General features: G+C 44.7%; 2 protein-coding genes across 2 annotated transcripts; one reads left to right on the top strand and one right to left on the bottom strand.

The window, feature by feature from the left end:
* Positions 1-5,386: 5,386 nt before the first annotated feature.
* EXOC8 (exocyst complex component 8) lies at positions 5,387-10,882 on the bottom strand. The gene is made up of 2 exons (XM_032185315.1): positions 9,371-10,882; positions 5,387-8,719 (listed from the first exon to the last, which is right to left on the bottom strand). The coding sequence occupies exons 1-2, from the start codon at positions 10,880-10,882 to the stop codon at positions 8,111-8,113; spliced, it is 2,121 nt and encodes a 706-aa protein (XP_032041206.1). The 3' UTR covers positions 5,387-8,110.
* Positions 10,883-11,088: 206 nt separating this feature from the next.
* On the top strand, positions 11,089-16,910 carry SPRTN (SprT-like N-terminal domain). Its single transcript, XM_032183851.1, has 5 exons — positions 11,089-11,366; positions 12,110-12,209; positions 12,960-13,088; positions 14,177-14,444; positions 14,714-16,910. Exons 1-5 carry the CDS (start codon positions 11,089-11,091, stop codon positions 15,448-15,450), a joined length of 1,512 nt encoding a protein of 503 aa, XP_032039742.1. The 3' UTR covers positions 15,451-16,910.
* Positions 16,911-17,144: the final 234 nt, after the last annotated feature.

Genomic DNA, 17,144 nt, shown 5'->3' with positions numbered 1-17,144 from the left:
CTCTCAGGAATGGGATCTGGCCTTGGACAGAACCAGGCACGTATAGGTGCAGCACCAGCATGAATACAGGAGTACAGAAGCAGGGACACATTTAGTGCTGTAGGATCCTGGAGGCAAACTTGACTTATAGCTCCCACACCTATGTGCCAAGGTACTTGAAGTATAGACGTGTTCAAACCCTTGCACCACAAAATACTGGGCCTATTTTAAGGATGAGAAAGTGTCTGGCTAGCAAACAAGCTTTGTGTGCTTGGGCCTGGCTCTATTATAAACCTTGTTTCTTCCAGAATATTGGAAGTAATGAAACTGCCCGCAGTAAAATACCCGATAAGCCTCTCCTCCTCTACAGAGGGTAAATGCATGTCATTTTCCAATTAGCTCTTGCTCTGAGCAATTATGTTGATCAAATAATTGAATAAGTGACAGGAATGTGAATTCTGGAGACAGTTAATTTCCCTCATCTGCCAGTTTATAGCTTGACTTGCATGAACACATAAACCAGGCTAATGTGTTATTTATAACATTGGAAATACAATTATAATAGTCAGGCATGAAGAGCTGTGTGTTTGGTGTACAGAGAGGAAGGTTTCTGCTAGTAAATTATAATAATAGCATAACGAGTGAGTTTGCTGTTTATAGCCAGCATGCAGGACAGGAAGGATGTGGGGCTTGTGTTTGAAACAGCGAGCAAGGTTGGCGTCAGTGCTAGCAGGGCTGGAAGTGTCCCTGACCCGAGTGCAGGGCAGAAGGGCAACCAAATCCCCTCCATCATGTTTGGTGGGACATGGCATACGTGCTGTCCCAGGGACTGTCAGCGAGGGGCTCCACCTCCTCCAGCCATCCCTTTACTGGTGCATATGCACCACGCTCATATCGAAGCTGATCATCTTTTTTTGAGGGAGAGCCAGGACTGGGATCACTTTGCATGGAAGATCAATTGCAAAAGAGACAAATAAGGTGTTTCCTACTTGGCATTGGTTTTGGGCAAGCACCAGGGTGCTCTGGAAAAGAAGTTGAGCATGGTCAACATTGACACATGGGAACAACCTTCACAAACCCTGTCCTGACTTCCAGCAAAAGTATGAGCTGTGCTGGGAGCTTTCGTCAGATATAATAATATAAAAAAGAGTTAAGTAGAAAAACAAAGCTTTTTTTTTTTTTTTTTTGCTTTTTTTTTTTTTTTTTTTTCCTTCTTCTCCTTAAAGCTATCTTTAGATTCTCTTAACTGGTTGTACCTTTTATCTGAACCCCCTGTAGCAATCTGGCCTCCCATCCGACAGGAACTAATTAGCAGAGATATACAGTAATAAAAGTAGTGTGCAGGCATGAGCCATTGCCTCCCAGGGAGTATTACCTGGATGAGTGCTACACAGGCTGCAAGGAGGAAATTTGTGCAATTAATTGCTTCCTGATTAAAGGCGTTTGCAGTCTGGCCCTTGCATCTTCAAGGCCTAAAATCACACACTGAGGTAAATCTGGAATTTGCCCACAGTAGTCAGAAAACATTGCCCCAGACAGCAGAGTTTGGTGCTGTAATTTTGATTGTGAATAAACACTTCCCTGTCTAAGCGTGTTATACCCCAAGCCAAGTCTGCAAAAAGTCAAAACTAAAGGACGACAAAAGGTTTTGCGTGTGTTTAACTAAAGCATTTCCTAAGCCGGTTTGGTTAAACCAGCACGGTTTTCCTGCAGGGCCAAGATCCTACTGGAATTAATTTCCCGGGCTGTGAAGCAGAAGAGGCAGAAACCCCCCAGGAGGCTGGGAGGCTATTTAAATGGTAATAAACTTCAGGGCAAAACAAAAAATGGCCACTGATTGCAGGCACAGCGGGAGAGGGGCTATTTTGTGTGAGGACGCAGGCGGCGGGGAGGCCTGCTGTCCGCTGCACACCCTGCACGGGTCCACGCAAACAAGATGGGGCCTGGCCCCATGGGGAGAGCAGAGACCCGCTTTGGGAAGGGGGGACAGCACTTGGGATCCGAGCTGTTGGGCTTGGAGGCCTGCTGCTCTGCGGGGAAGCCAGCAGGGGAAGAACGAAGGGCAAAACAAGGGTATTTGAGCACACAGAGCCCTCTTCTTGCTGCCTCCTGGGAAGCCACAGCGCTGGTGATTTATGGGCAGTACTGGTCCTGCTGGAGATGGGCTTTGTTTGGCACCACAAATTGTCACGCTGCAGGGGGGGGTGTCACAGAAATGCACACTTTGTTTGCTAGTGTGTGCTGCTGTTGCCCCAGTATTGCCCCATTATCACTTCTTCGCCAGTTGTTTTTGTGAAATTCAACAGAAATACACTGATATTCCAGGCAAGAAAAGCATTTTAACATCTAATTAACTCTGAGTGTAGGAGTGGGCCTGTCAGACTCAGGGGAACATGATATAGGTCTTTAAGCATGTGCTTAAGCACCTTGCTGAGGGGACAAAGATGACAGATCTTCTTTGTAAGCCCCTAGCCCCTCTCCTCCCCACATACATTGACATCAGTGAGTGCAGGCAGGGAGGTGTATGGCCTGAATTATGGAAGGCTAATGCACAGATCACAATTTAATATGCCATTAGGCCTGCCTCCTCCACGAAACCAATCTCTCACCTCTACAGAAGTTAGGTGGTGAGGAAGGGAAGCAAACAATCCTGCCAATTGTTAGTGGAAAAATGAATAAAGAGGAGAATGGGACCTGCTTATCAGAGACCCACATTTTGAGAGGAAAATTCCCTGAATCCTGAGGAAGGAAGGAAGGATGCCCTGCAGAGCTTCAAGTACCCATCTGACAGCCCTGTCCTGCAGGAGCTGTGGTAGGGTGCTGGGCCCCTTCCTCTTGTGAAAACTGGGCCCAGAGAGCTGCAAGTGGATGTAACAGGAGTCCCCGGGCTGCAGCAGGACTTTGAAGCTGTAATTAAACAGACTTGGTCTTAACAAATCTGACTGGCACAGAGCGCTGTGTATGAACTGTGATTTTAGAAAGGGGAGGAATGACTCCGAGACCAGAGAACCGAAGTTTGGAAGAGTCTGAGGCAAGGTTTTCTCTCAGCCCCCAGTCAGACTGGGGGCCATCTGAAGTTCAGATCTCACTTTTGCACAAGTGTGCAGGTGTTTAGATCTGCACACCTTATATACAGCAAAGGATTTGGCTAACTTGCTTTCACCTTCAGGAGAACTTTGATTTTGACTCATCTGGGGAACAGCTGTGTGATTTATTTAAATTTTTTTAATGACTGGAAATCATCATTAATTGAAGCACCTTCAAGGACTTCCCTAACACCAGTGAAATTAATTTGCCCTCTTGCCTCCCTGGTCCAGTTTCCTAACTCGGTAGGTCCAATAATCACATGCAACATATCAGCACCTTGGAACAAGGTTCCAAAGAGATGCAGGGCCAAATTATCTTTTGGGTAATCTAAGCTCCTGCCATTACATAAAGGGATTCATATCTCAGCTTTCATATGCGCTTTTAGCTCTTGTCCTGGCCTGTGAGAGCAAGCTGAACGCAATCCTACCTGCTTGTGTTTATGGTGAGGTGTCTGTTTTCCCTTCAAAGGTAGAGCTCGCCAGTGCAGAGCTCTTGTGGGACACCCACTGGTAACTGTGTGCTATCACAGCTCCTTCAAGTAATTTGGGAAGCAGGCTCTCTCCATCCTCCCATATAATCTGCTTGGGTGAGAAGTGGGATGCTCAGCCCATCGAAAGAAATGCAACCATGATCCAGCTACAGCATGGGGAGGGAGAGAGCATAAACAACACGGGGTCACAGAAGGGTGATCTAAATTGCCCTAAAGCTGTTCTGTCAGTCTTGTAAACCTCTGGGAAGGAGAGTTGCTAGTACTTAGTCTCTACTGTGTCAGACGAAGGACATCTGCAGCAAAGAGCCTGTAACCCTGAAGTCCAGGTCTGTATTATGGGGCACACTGAGGTCATTAAAGTTGCTTTAGCAAAGTTTCCTAAATACTCAGGAAGTAATTACTCTGTCTGTGCCTGTGGTGGCTCAAGCATAAACTGATCTATTACACTAGTTAGTGTCCATTGTAGTAATAAAGGGCATACACCTATTTTCATAAAAACAGTATACTACATGTGATTGGGAAACAATCTTCCCACAGTTTGTGGTGTTTCTCTCCAATGGGTTTCGGAGTTTATAAGCACTGAACATACACCATCACACTTGAACCTCCGAGGAAAAGGATTTTTCTGCAGGCTATGCTCACAAAATTTTTTGACAGATAGGCTACATGCTGGATTTGACTTTCTTCATAGAATGAGCTTGCAGAACTACTAATATTTTTAAGTAAAAGGTAGTCCAGTTAAAATATGAGTTGTGCAAGAGAAGTTTAAGGAGTGTGTAAAATATGAAGATTGGTGTTAGGGTCCTGCATGACTGTGTTAAGAGTACAAAGCTGCATTATGAATGAGACTGGTTAAGCTCTCATTAGGAATTTCAGTCCAATATTATAGTAAAATGACAAAAGGCCGTGCAGGCTTGGTGATGAGAAGTCACTAAAATGAACACCATTCACTTAGCTGTAAAGAATTATCAACCATGAGACAGCTGAAGCTAGGACAAGCAACTTTCCACACCCCTGCAGGGGGTTGCAGTCTAGCAGAAAGTCTGAGGCAGATCAGTAGTCACATACTGGTACACACTTCTAAAAAAAGCAGACAGATGAGAAATCAAGATCCTCCGCAGGATGCCTACTGATGGTGGAGAAACACTGCAGGAAAAGAAAACATGAAGAATTATGAGACTGATGGTACAAAGATCAGAAAGCACATAAGAAAAGCAGTACCAAGCAAGGAGTTGTGACATGTTGACGCTAAAATTCAAATCATTTGTTGCAGCACCTTCATTCCCAAAGGTACTACAAAAACGTCCCCAAGCAAGCTGCAAGGCAGTACAGATTTAACGCCCATACCTGCCCTGGCTTGCTGAGGATTCAACTGACAAAACTCCACCTAGCGAGAGGATGGGGCACACTGCACATTGAACATTCAGTTAAGTATGAACATATCTAAGGGCAAAATCAGCTCTGGAAAGTAATAAACTATATGACATTACGTTGTCCTGTTGTTGGTAAGGCCTCATATATTGAGCCCAGATCATAGTAGACTGCAGCCCCTTCTCAAATTTTAATCAGATACTATTTTGAGAAACATTATTTTTAAATTTCACTTTATTATGCTATGTGCTGGCTTTGTAAGAACATAACTGACAGTGTAACTAGCATCTCTTGGCTTTTTAGCACCTTGCTGCCTCATGTATCCACCTCACAAATATTAACTGACCTGAAGCTCTTCAACATCACTGGAGATTTATTAATGGACTTGGACTTTGAAAAAGGCCATCAACATTCTCCTTCTGATGATGATGTAGTAATAACGGAAATACACCACCGGTGTTGTATGTCCAAAAGGTTTTAATATATGGTCCTCACTGTTCAGAAAAGTTATTGCATTAAATTCTAATACATAAATTCATCTGAATTAAAAAAGAAATAAATCATATTACACATCATAATTTTGTCACAGCAGCTAAAGGAAACCAGATTTTATATGCAATTCTCTCAAAAGAAGCAGTAACTAGCAAAATTACAGCTAGCTCTTCCCCAAATCAACAGAACTGCTATTGTATTGTTCAGTAGTTACTGCAAATCCCAATTTGAGCCACACTACCTCCACAAGCGAGCAGCTCAGGAAAATAAAAGTGCCATTCCAAATTATTGTCTGCAAATCTGAAACGCATTTATTAAACAAAGACTTTCAGCATGTGTTGGCTTTATCTGTTAACTGAATTAACACACAGAGTGGGGCTAATGTAATTTACACACCATTTTCCTTAAGCCATTGTTTTTCTTTCCACATGACTTGAATAGATTTGCAAGTTAAAAATTATCAGTGCTCCTTACAGCAGCTTACACAATTCAAACGTGTGGATTTCTAACAGGCACGTGAAAATGACATTTGATCACTAAAGTGAAAGGTCAGATCCCCTGATCCATTAAAGCCAACATCCACATAAGCCTACTGCCCCATGGATAACAGCAGATACAAGATCAGGAAGACCTGCATGCCTTAAATAGATTAATGCCCTCCCTTCTCCCTGTCTTCCAAAATGCCCATCATCACACAGAGTTCTCACTCAAAATCCACTTGAAAATATTTCCCAAATTAAGTGAATCCAGATTGCTACCTTTGCCTATTTGAAACAGTTGATGGAAAATGTATTACTTTAATACAATTCACTAGGTTCTGGTATCAGAGAGTCCACTAGTAGAAAAAAAACACCTTTTTGGTGCTCTCTTGAAGCTCACATTCACACGAGTGCTAGCTCTCCCCAGCCCTGTACTTTAAATCAAAACTATAGTTATTACAGTGGTTTTCAAACAGTTTTAGCTCAGAGCAGTGAGATACACCTTACAAAACACTGTTTTTTGATTTTCTAGCAAAACACTCAGAACTTTGGAGAGCAAGCAAGCAGACACTTTGCAAAATCTGACAGCTCAAAAGGCATCCAAAGATCAAGAGAATTAAAACTAGTCACCAAAGCAAAGGCTGCATTAAACCAGAAGTGTGAAGACATGGCAAAATGACACACCTCCAGTATAAGCAATGACAGAGGCAGAATGTTTTACTAGTGGTTTCTTTTCTTTGCTCACACAGTCACAAGGTATTCATTATCATGATACAAATTGCAAAAGTGTTCATTTGAAAACAAGAGGAATAGGGTACTCAATTATTCCAGTTAAGACCGCTTATTGAGTCTAATATAACGTTAAACTGCTGCGATTTTCTCGCAGTTAAGGTCTGCACTAAAAGGGAAGAAGTTTATGCAGTTTAGAAGGTGATGCTGACAGCTTCCTAAAGGCAGGCTTTACATAAGACTTGGCCCATTTTATTTCATAATTTGCCACATACTGAACAAGACAGGCATCACCACTCAATCCCAACAAGAAAACATTCACATAAACTTCCCCCACCTACACTTGAGCTCACAGCCAGATATAGTCCTTGTGTTTTCTGTAAAAAGGATTGTTATTGCTGTATTACAGGAAACAGGAATATTTTCAGGAGAGTTAGGGTGTGTATTTTGAAGATGAAAGTCCTAAACCCAGGTTTTTTACCCCCTTTTTTTTTAATCCTCTGCTGCTTCTGTACAGCAAAACTAGAATCCCGTTTCTTCCAAACGGAGCAGCACCTTATGATCCTCTCCCTGCTCTGAGTGTATCAAGAGCATTTATGCCTCTTTGCTGTGGTTTCTATCAGCAGGTAATGGCCCATAAATTCATTTATGACAGCACCTTGAGCAAGAGTGCCTACCTCAACACATGGAGCTGGGAGGACCAAGGAGGTCCATGAAAAAAACAAGAAAAACAAGGGGAACGCAAAGGGGAAAGGAAGACAACTATCCTCATTTGTTCTCTGCACGGGTCATATGTTTCTGACAACAGCAGGTTTGTTTTCAAAGAGCTGTAATTTAAGTTGACAGGCAAGCTTATTAGAGGAAAAAACCCCTTCACCCAAACACAAAAATCTATCCAAATGAGTTTAATTTAGATCTGTCTCTGGAATGAATGAAGAGGTTTTGCATGTGGGAGAAACTGAAGAGTCTGCATTGCTACCAAAGGAATCACAATGTGCAAATCCACGTTATCTGTAGTGCTGAGTCACATCTAGATGGTGGATGTGCCTTACCAAATACCACACCCTGGGAGTGTTTCAGCACTTCCCCTTCCACCAGAACACTGCATTAAAAAAAGAACTCAGACAATGTGACAAGAAGTGATCTTTTCCTGCTGCACAGTTTACATACATTTAAGACTTTCACAAACATTTGGCCAAAAATTGTACACCACAGTATTTCCCAAGTCACAAACACTACACCAACCATTCTTACAGGATATGCAGTCCAAGCAACCCCAGCGCTACCTCTCACTCCCACACACCCTCCCAAAAGAAGTGTTGAGCCCTTTTAGGCTTTGACTATAATTTTGCTGCCTCTGTAAAGTTGCAGCTAGCCTTCTTCATTTCTCAGGGACTCAAAAAGCCATTTAGTTCATCTATTCATTGTACAACATTTTCAGTAAGCGCCTTCACACCCTGTTAATAAGAAGAGTTAGTTTGCTTCACACCACAGAGGTGGTACTTTCTGGGTTCACACGCATCAACCTTGAAGCATTTCTCAGATCCTGGAGCTGCTTGGCTGGCTTTCCAACTCCTTCCTCAAATCTTTTTTCCACAACAGGAAGGACAGTTTCATAAAGGAAGGACGCATTCTGCCTAATGAATGCTTTCTTCTCAGGGTCCTGTTCACATCGTAAACTGTAATCAACGTGCTGCACAGCCACTAGGATGATTTCCACAAGACTCTCCAAAAGAACCATGTGTAGCTCTGGAAAGTAAAGCTTTAACGCTTCCTCCAAGAAGGCCATAGTCTGCTTAGTGAAAGCCACCACAGTATAGCTGAGGTTGACCCAGCAGTCATCACCAGTGTACTGGTCGAAATTCCCCACCCCGCAGCTCCTCATCTCCTCTCTGAGCTTCCCCAGAGCCTCCGGGGTCATGAGGTTCATCCTTCTCCACATCTCCTCAGAGTTGCGGTGCTTCGTGGCCTCGATGATGATATCCTTGTAGCTCTGTAAAGCACCTTTGATATCCTTTACCAGGAGGGCGTGAATGATGAAGGTGAGATCCAGTCCAATCTCGCTGAGCTGCTTGCAGTGCTCTTTGGCGACCTTGGGTATTAATGAAAAGCAAAGCATTAGTAGTTTGCATGCCCCCTTTACACTCTAAATGTTTACTTCGTTTTTATTGTTCTCAGAAAACAGGGAAGCATTTGTCATCTTTCATTTACTTCTTGTGCCAAGAAAATCCTTATTAGTAAAGAAATCAATGAATGAAAGACAAGCCATGCATGTCAAAAATACTCTGGACAATTACTTTACAACTCCTTCCCTCCCCCATCAGTAGCTACTATAAGTAAAGACACCATAACCTGAGAGAGCTGGTCCCACAATAAGATTAAGGAAGCATAGTCCAGAGCAGGCTTGGAAAACAAACAAAAAGCCTTCAAAATACTCATCATTCAGATGTGTTTTTACAAATTTTAGGATCTCCTACTGGTCAAAGGCAAATTAAGAAAGAACACATTCTGTGTTTCTGATAAGGGCAGCATTTTTCTTGCTGTGCATTCTCATCGTAACATTTTCTTCTGATAAACTGAAAAAGGCACAAACCAACCCCACATGCCTATGAACCGTTCAATGCAGGAAACCTCTCCAGCAACACTCTGTCAAAACATTTCTAGGGTTAGAAATGAAGGCTTGCAAACCTTATAGCTTGCGTTCAGGCCAGCTCGTCACACCACCCTGTGTGGTCACACCTACCTTCACGCACTCCGCTGCAGTCGACAAGCTCTCTTTGCTGTCAAACACCTGCTTACTGAAGGCATCTACGAACATCCTCATGGAGGAGCGGGCCCACACAACGAAGGCAGAGTAGCAGCCGTTGTTGCCAGCGAAGTCCGTCTCGAACTCCCTCGCCGTCTCCAGAAGGCTGGTGAAGAAGACGTGGCAGAGTTTGTGGATGTAGAGCAGCGTGGCGCCCTCGATGCGCAGCTGCCGGATGGCCGTGTGCACCGCAGCCGCCCGGTTCTTCAGGAAGAGCTCGCACGCCTTGGTGGACTGGCCCAAGCGGATGAGCTGGGACACGGCTCGGCGGGTGGCCCGCGGCCCTCCTCGCAGCGAGCGGTCTGGGGACAGCTCGAACACCAGCACGTCCGTCAGCTGCCGGACCCGCTCGTCCACCTTGGCCCGCAGCTCCTTCACGGGCTGGCTCACGGGCTTGTCCGCCAGGTACTCGTTGAGTTTATCTAGCAGGTCCACCGCCCCCTCGAAGTCCCGCTGAGCGATGCAGACGTCCAGGTCCTCCGGCAGCTCCTGGATCCACTCGAGCGAGAGGTCGACCGCCTCTTCCTCGGCAGAGGGCTCTTCCTCCTCTTCCTCCTCCTCCTCCTCGAAGGGGTTGGTGGATTCAGGGGGCGTCGGGGCGGGCCGGGGCATGGCCTCCTGCTCCAGCCGCCGCTTCTCGCTGAGGGCCCGGTTGCGCTTGGTCTCCTCCAGCACCTCCAGCCACTCCTTCTTGATCTTGGCGTTCTCGGCCTGGAAGATGCGGCTCTCGGGGAACATGAGCAGCTTGAACATGTCCTTCATGGGCGGGTTGTCCTTGACGTTGACCACCGCCAGCCCGTCCAGCGGGTAGAGGGCATCGTAGCGGTAGGCGCCGCGGCGGTTGGGCAGGGCGGTGGCCACCAGCAAGCAGTCGTTCATCAGGAAGGCGTGCACCCGCTGGATCTGCGCCATGTGGTCGGCGTCGTACTCCAGCAGCTCGCCGTTGTACACCAGGAACTTGCCGGGGCTCTCGGGCAGCAGGTCGCGGCAGCCCTCCACCTTCTCCAGGAGGGTGGTGAGCGTCCGCTGCCGCCCCTCCTCACCGCCCCCCGCCGCCTCCTTGCCCGACAGCGGCAGGAACGGGTCGGAGGGCCCCAGGGCGGGGTCGTCGCGGTCTGCCTGGAGGAGCAGGGCCTGCGTGACGGCCTCCATGATGCCCTTCTGCTCGGTGAGGATGTGGCTGAGCTGGTACATCTCGCTCTCCAGGTAGCTGATCTCCCGCGCCGTCTCGATGAACTGCCGGTAGTTCTGGTAGACGTTGCGTTTCAGGCTCTGCGCCGTCTCCTCGCTCAGCGCCTGGATGCGCTGCCGGTGCTCCTGCAGGTCCCGGTCGCCGTCCGACTGCTGCGACAGCTGCTTCACGTACTCGCCCGCCACGAAGCCGCCCGACTCCAGCTGCCGCCGCAGCCGGCTGCCCCCCCCCCCGCCGCCGCCTTCCCCCAGCGCCATGGCCCCGCTCCGCTCCGCTCCCCTCCCCTCCGCTCCCCTCCGCCGCGCCTGCGCAACCAGCGCCGCGTACGCCACCTGCGCAGCGCCGCGGCCGCCCCTAGCGCTACGTAGCCCCGCCTACGCGCGCAGCGCTGCGGACGCTGCTTGCGCACGCTCCTTGCGCACGCACGCCGCCTGCGCCACAAGCGGGCGGGGGAGCCGGCAAGATGGCGGCGGCTGTGGCGGAGGGGGAGGACGGGGACGGGGACCTGGCGCTGGCGCTGCAGCTGCAGGAGCTGTGGGAGGCTGAGGACGGGGAGGGGGCGGCCTCCGCCCAGCCCCCGGCCGTCCCCGAGCCGCTCCGGCCGCTGTCGGTGGTGGATGAGGCGTGGGAGCTGCTGGACCCCAGCCCCGACGTGCGCGGCCTGTTCGTGCAGCTGAACGAGGCGCTCTTCTGGGGGCGCCTGGCCGCCGTGGAGGTGGCGTGGAGCCCCCGCATGACGCTGTACGGCCGGGAAGGGGACGGGGAGCGGGTGGGAGCCGCGGGCAGACCCGTGTCCTGCTGGCAGGGGCCGTGCCGGGCACCCCCCGGTCCCTGCCGCAGGGTTTGGGGGGTCCCGGGTGCGGGCGGCAGGTGTGCGGCGCAGGGTGCCGGAGTGCTGCCCCCGCTGCTCTTTAATTTGGGGTGTTGGGCTGCTAGACGCATAAATCGGTGCTGACGCCAAAGTTAGAAATGGTTTCTGAGCGATCAATCCACCGCGTAAAGGTTCAGGGAGAGTCGAAAGGAGAGGGAGGGTGAAATCGCAGCAGCCCCGAGTTCGAACCCACAACCCCTGCTTTAGATGTTTCTCTCCATCTGGAGTTTTAATGAAAGCAGTGCTTTACTTCCTCAGCGTGTTAGCTTGGAAAATTCTTTGTGTATATATATATATATATTTTTTTTTTTCAGGATTGCCAGCTTTGAATTAAGGGTTTGCGAGAGATCTAATAAATTATATGTTGTCTTGGTAGTTCCATCACAGCTTATTAAGAACAACTTGTGAGCTCTTATTCCTTGCTTAATGACGTCGAGTTCTTTGAGTAACTACCAAAAGTGTGTTTCATATTCAAAGTTACTTAGCGTGTGTTGGAAAGGGCCAGCATTTTAACTCCCAGTTCTCAACTTACTTCACGTAGAAAATCCTTATTAATAAAGAAATCGTAGAAAAGCACATAGCTTTCAATATCTTGTTTCTATGTCTCTTTCAGATGTGCTGGAGTGTGCAGATATGAAGGAAAAGGTGGAATGTGTTCTATTCGTTTAAGTGAGCCACTCCTTAAGCTAAGACCAAGAAAGGATCTTGTTGAGGTATTTGAAAATTGCTCATGAATATGCACATAGAATGCAGTGCGTGTCACACCCCACATTTTATATTTTGTAATGTAATTTTTATATACAAAGACTTACAGATCATAGAACAGTGGTCAGTATTGCTGTGTTTGTGTTGCTTGTGTGGGCAACGTCACTTTAGTTGCATGCTCCTAAATGAGCAGCTCTGAGTAGGAGTCTAAAGTCACTTTTTTTAAACTGATGGGAAAAAAAAAACACTTCTTTGCTTTTAAATTATTCTCTAATATTGAAAGCAGAATAGTCTTAAAGTGCAAGGAGGAAAATGGCTGTAGCTTCATTTTTTAGGCCAGTAGCATAAAACAAGGATGTAGAATATGACTGTAAATATAATTTTGTGCTGCTTGTTATGCATCTGTCAGACTGCTTATTTGAGTTGGCTTGACATTCAGATTTGCTCAATAAAATAGAGTTTCAACCTTTTTGTAAGCATCTCTTTGGTTGTGGAGGGGATGACCCCTTCAAGGATCTGACTGGGGCTTGAGGATAATTTCTCCTTTTTGGAATGTCCCTTATTAAATATTGTATGGAAATTGAGTTATTCTACCCATCGTATTATGTACTGTGTTTTTATGACCCAAACTTAACACACAGATGCGTGAAAATTAGATCAGTACCAATATAAACATAAAAGAGTAAAATACTTCAGCTTAATTCTGAAGCTGTATGTAATGCTTTTTAGTTAACAACTAATAATTTTCATCGTTTCAGACGCTGTTACATGAAATGATCCACGCCCTGCTTTTTGTAACTAATAATGACAGAGACCGTGAATCTCATGGGCCGGAGTTCTGCAAACACATGCGTCGCATTAATCGCTTGACTGGAGCCAATGTCACAGTAAGCCTAACCCACTTGATACAATACAATTTTTTTTCTGAATTTGGTAACAAGTTTTTCGATATTCCGGATGTGGTTTGAGTAATCTAGTTGTTTTTCCTTCACACTCTGCGGTTGACACCATGACAAATTTGCATTCAAGTCTGAAAATTTCATGGTTATTTTGTTGTTTGTTGTTGCGTGATGGAGGGAAGAAGTTGAGGAAGATGCAGTGAGTTTTGAGTCATGTAATTACCATACGTGCCCTTTGTACAAATTTCCCTTTAAAGTTTGTTTTAACCTTGAAACAACTTACGAGTTCAGAGACAGAGTAGCTCCACGCTCAGGACAGTATTTGTGGAAGAGCAGTCTGTTTTAGTTGGGATTTATATCAGTAGAGGCTGATGAGTGGATGATACTTAAAATTTGTGTCCCTGGTAAAATCAATTCAGATAATAGCTGGAGCGAGAATGCAACACTAGTATTGTTTACAATCCATTCTAAACAATATGTTGTTTAGGGTGAAATTATAGATACATATTTTTAAAGTGGTTTTATTGTAGTCCAAGCAAGATAGCCAGGACATGTTTCTATATGTCTTGTCATTTTTAAAACTCTGTTTTAATATTATCTAAAGATTCAGCAAGCTTCAGCTCTTTTAACCGATAAGGTTAAAATCACAACAGTAACATATCTTGGGGATTAGAATGTAAAACCAAGCAGTGGGGAGCAGGGAAAAGTTGTTTCTCACAGTAGTGGTTAGAATAATTTTTTTTCAGAGTGGGGCAGTAAACTTCAGTGGTACAATGCAAGGGCTTTTCAAATCACAGAGCACTTGTCAGTGTTCAGGTCCCCTAGGAGAAAAAATCACGTTTATTTTGTGAGGAAGGCACTTGGAGAAGGACTTTCTTTCTACTGTGTCTATTCCGTTAGCAGATATATTTTTCCTTCTGGACACATTACTGATGTGCAGAAGTACTTTATCCTTGACCCGTATTATGAAATAATGGAATGCTTGTGTGTGTATATGTGAAGTTTGTAGAGATAACGACTGATAAAATCAGAAATTTTTGTGTGACTGGTGCTCCTTTTTGTTTTTCTAAACCTAGATCTATCACAATTTTCATGATGAGGTAGATTTATACCGCCAGCACTGGTGGCGATGCAATGGCCCCTGTCAAAACAGAAAACCTTATTTTGGGTATGTGAAACGTTCAATGAATAGAGCACCCTCTGCGCGAGACTTCTGGTGGGCGGAGCATCAAGAGAAGTGTGGAGGTACATTCATAAAAGTGAAGGAGCCAGAGAACTTCTCTAAGAAATCCAAGGAAAAAAATGAGCCAGCAGAACTTCCAAATTCCAAGTCAACTAACAAAGGTATTTAAAATATCGTTTTCTTTTCCAAACTGTTTCTGTCTTAACAGTTCCTTGAACACATACAGGTCCACCCTTATGTGAACTTTGTTACTATTACATAGCAAAGAACAGAGCCTATTTTATATGTGCATTTCTAGGCTCTTTCTCAAGTGTTTGCAGAAGATTTATTTTGCTGCACTGTTTTCAAGCAGCGAACGTTTCACGTGAAGCACAAAATTCTAAGCCTGTGGTTTGTATATGAAAAAGTTACTAGCTTTTCTTTTTTGCAGACAAGAAACGCGTGGATGCTAAGAAAGATCTGGTTCCTTTTAGTGGAAATGGCTATCGGCTTGGAGGAAGAGAAGGTGGTCTCTCAGAAAAAAACATAAATTTCATCAGCAGCATTAAAAACAGTGAAAAATCCGATTGGCAGCATCGACCAGCAGGAAGCACAATACCAATCCCTAAAAATGAGATAAAATTTGAAAAATCACCCCGTAACGGTATCTCTTTTCCTTTCTGTGCTGATGATACCAGTAAGAAGGTGAACTTGGCTTCGAAGTGTGATTTCCCCAAACTCTCTGTTGCTGATACAAAAGCGTACAAGAATGTTGGCGGATCACCTGTTAAAGTTTCTCGTGTTGTGGAAGAGCAATCAAAGCAAGGCTCTGCAAAAGGCAAGAGGGCTTTGCCATGCTATAATAACAGGCCACCAAAACAAACTTGTTTTGAGCAGACAACAACGGGTCAGGTAGCATCTGAGAAGAAGGGCTTGGAAAATAGAGTGCAGCAGTGGCCAAAAAAGGAAGACAAAACTGCCTTTGAAAACTATTTCATAAAAAAAGAGAGTACTGATACTACTTTAAGCATAAATACACCCATGAAAACCAAAGCTGAATCTACAGTGTCCTCCTCTGCAAGTTCCAGTGCTACTGAACGGAGGGAAAAAACAGTCAGTTGTCCAGTTTGCCAGGCTGAGGTTTTAGAGCCTAAAATAAATGAACACCTTGATTCTTGTCTTGCATAAAGCCTCTCGGACAGCTACCTTGAAAAAAATAAACCAAGGCTGAAAACACTGCTTGAAAACTAGTTTGCTCAGGGTTTGCTTAGCTGTAGTTGTTTCTCTGTGTGCCTGTCCTGAACTGCAATTTGAACTACCATCAGCATGCTGAAGAGTAAGTTCTGCGGAGCTGCACATCTGCACTGACTAAAAAACTAGCTGCTAGCTGTGCTCCAAAAACTAATGCTCATATTTTAGTAGGTGGATGCTTGTGCTAATGTTCGTATTGCACAACCTGGGTATTGCAAGAGGAGGTGGATACTTGCTGAACTGCAAGTTTTCAAGGCAGTTTTTAAAATGAAGACATTTTAAATCCTGCTAGTTTCTTTGTTCCTAGGACCATTTTTAATGTATTTTTGGCTGTTCTTAAAGTTAACCACTTATAATAGATAAGCATTGTTTACTGTACACCGGATAGTTTTAGAACAGCAAGTATTTTGCTTAAGCCACTGTTAAACTCTCAGGTGGTCTTTCTCACCTCCTTCTCACCTGTGACCTTTTAGAGAAGATAGATGTGAATGAGAAACTCACAGGAAATCCAGAGGGGCAATAAAGATGCTAAGAAATCAAACACAGAATACTTGGTAGATTAGGAGGAGGCTCTAGGCTATAAGGGCTCAGTTAAATAAATAACGCAGCTTTGTTTTCAAGAGGATTCGAAAGCTGGTTATTCTGTTAGAAGTTGCAGTGGTCAAATGCAAGCTAATGAACTTCAATCTTCCGTGTATCTTTTGGCCAAGGATCAGCTATGTTCTCTGTCCACTTTTTTCTGATGTTTTGCACAAATTTGTTGAAACCTTACTACTTCTCAGCACACAGGTATTATGTACATGAGTAACTGCCCCACGTGGGCTGGCTCTGGTAAGTGAAAGTGAAGAATATTGGTAGCAATACTGGTAAAGACAGTTTCTGGCCATGCCATAACAGGCTTCACAATTTTTCATTTTTCAGTTAAGCTTCCAGTGCTTTACAGACCAAAATGGCATTGAATCGACATTACCTGACAGTCTTTGTTTTGCTGATTCAGTAAGTCAGCCAGTTTGGTGTTTAGTATTCATCAGGCCAGGCAGTTGAATGCTAAAGCCATTGTGCTGTAAAGTTCTGAATGCTGAGCAGATGTGTATTCTGTATAAACTTCCTGAAATGTTTACCGTTCTTCTTGCTGCTGAAAGTACTTAACTGGTTAAATAACTAACAGCTCGATTCCCTACTTGTAAAACTGGTTATAATTATTTTTGTTAGAAAAAAAAAAATGCTGTTTCATATGATATTGCTGCTACAACTTTAAATGGCTATATTAGCCTTAGATACAGATTTTATATACAATACTTGTAGTTCTTAGACTAATAAACAAACTGATGTGCAATAGAATTTGGTAAATTACCTTTACTCTTTTGAAATAGTGGTGTATTTTAAAATTTTGATGCTATGGATGTTTAATATGAATCAGTTTGTTCTTGCATATCGTGAATAAATTGTTAATTTTACATTTTCATTAATCCTGGTCTTCACATGACAGTCATGGCCATCTTACATTATCCATCAGTGCTCTCAATTGCCTATCCAGTAGCTGTCTGGTTTAATAGATCCTTTCTATATCGACACTTTCCCTTTTTATACTTCCCTGTATATTCACCAATACCCATTTTTAATTTGGATTG

This window comes from Aythya fuligula, chromosome 3 (assembly GCF_009819795.1).
Source record: "Aythya fuligula isolate bAytFul2 chromosome 3, bAytFul2.pri, whole genome shotgun sequence".
NCBI lineage: Eukaryota > Metazoa > Chordata > Aves > Anseriformes > Anatidae > Aythya > Aythya fuligula.
Note: the sequence above shows the minus strand (reverse complement) of the source record. Positions and strands in the feature narration are given on the sequence as shown.

Coding starts and splice junctions, on each gene's coding strand:
- SPRTN (XM_032183851.1), top strand. CDS start 11,089: ATGGCGGCGGCTGTGGCGGAGGGGGAGGACGGGGACGGGGACCTGGCG. Junction 11,367..12,109: donor TGGAGCCCCCGCATGACGCT/GTACGGCCGGGA, acceptor TGTCTCTTTCAG/ATGTGCTGGAGTGTGCAGAT. Junction 14,445..14,713: donor TTCCAAGTCAACTAACAAAG/GTATTTAAAATA, acceptor TCTTTTTTGCAG/ACAAGAAACGCGTGGATGCT.
- EXOC8 (XM_032185315.1), bottom strand. CDS start 10,882: ATGGCGCTGGGGGAAGGCGGCGGCGGGGGGGGGGGCAGCCGGCTGCGG. Junction 8,720..9,370: donor CTGCAGCGGAGTGCGTGAAG/GTAGGTGTGACC, acceptor TTAATACCCAAG/GTCGCCAAAGAGCACTGCAA.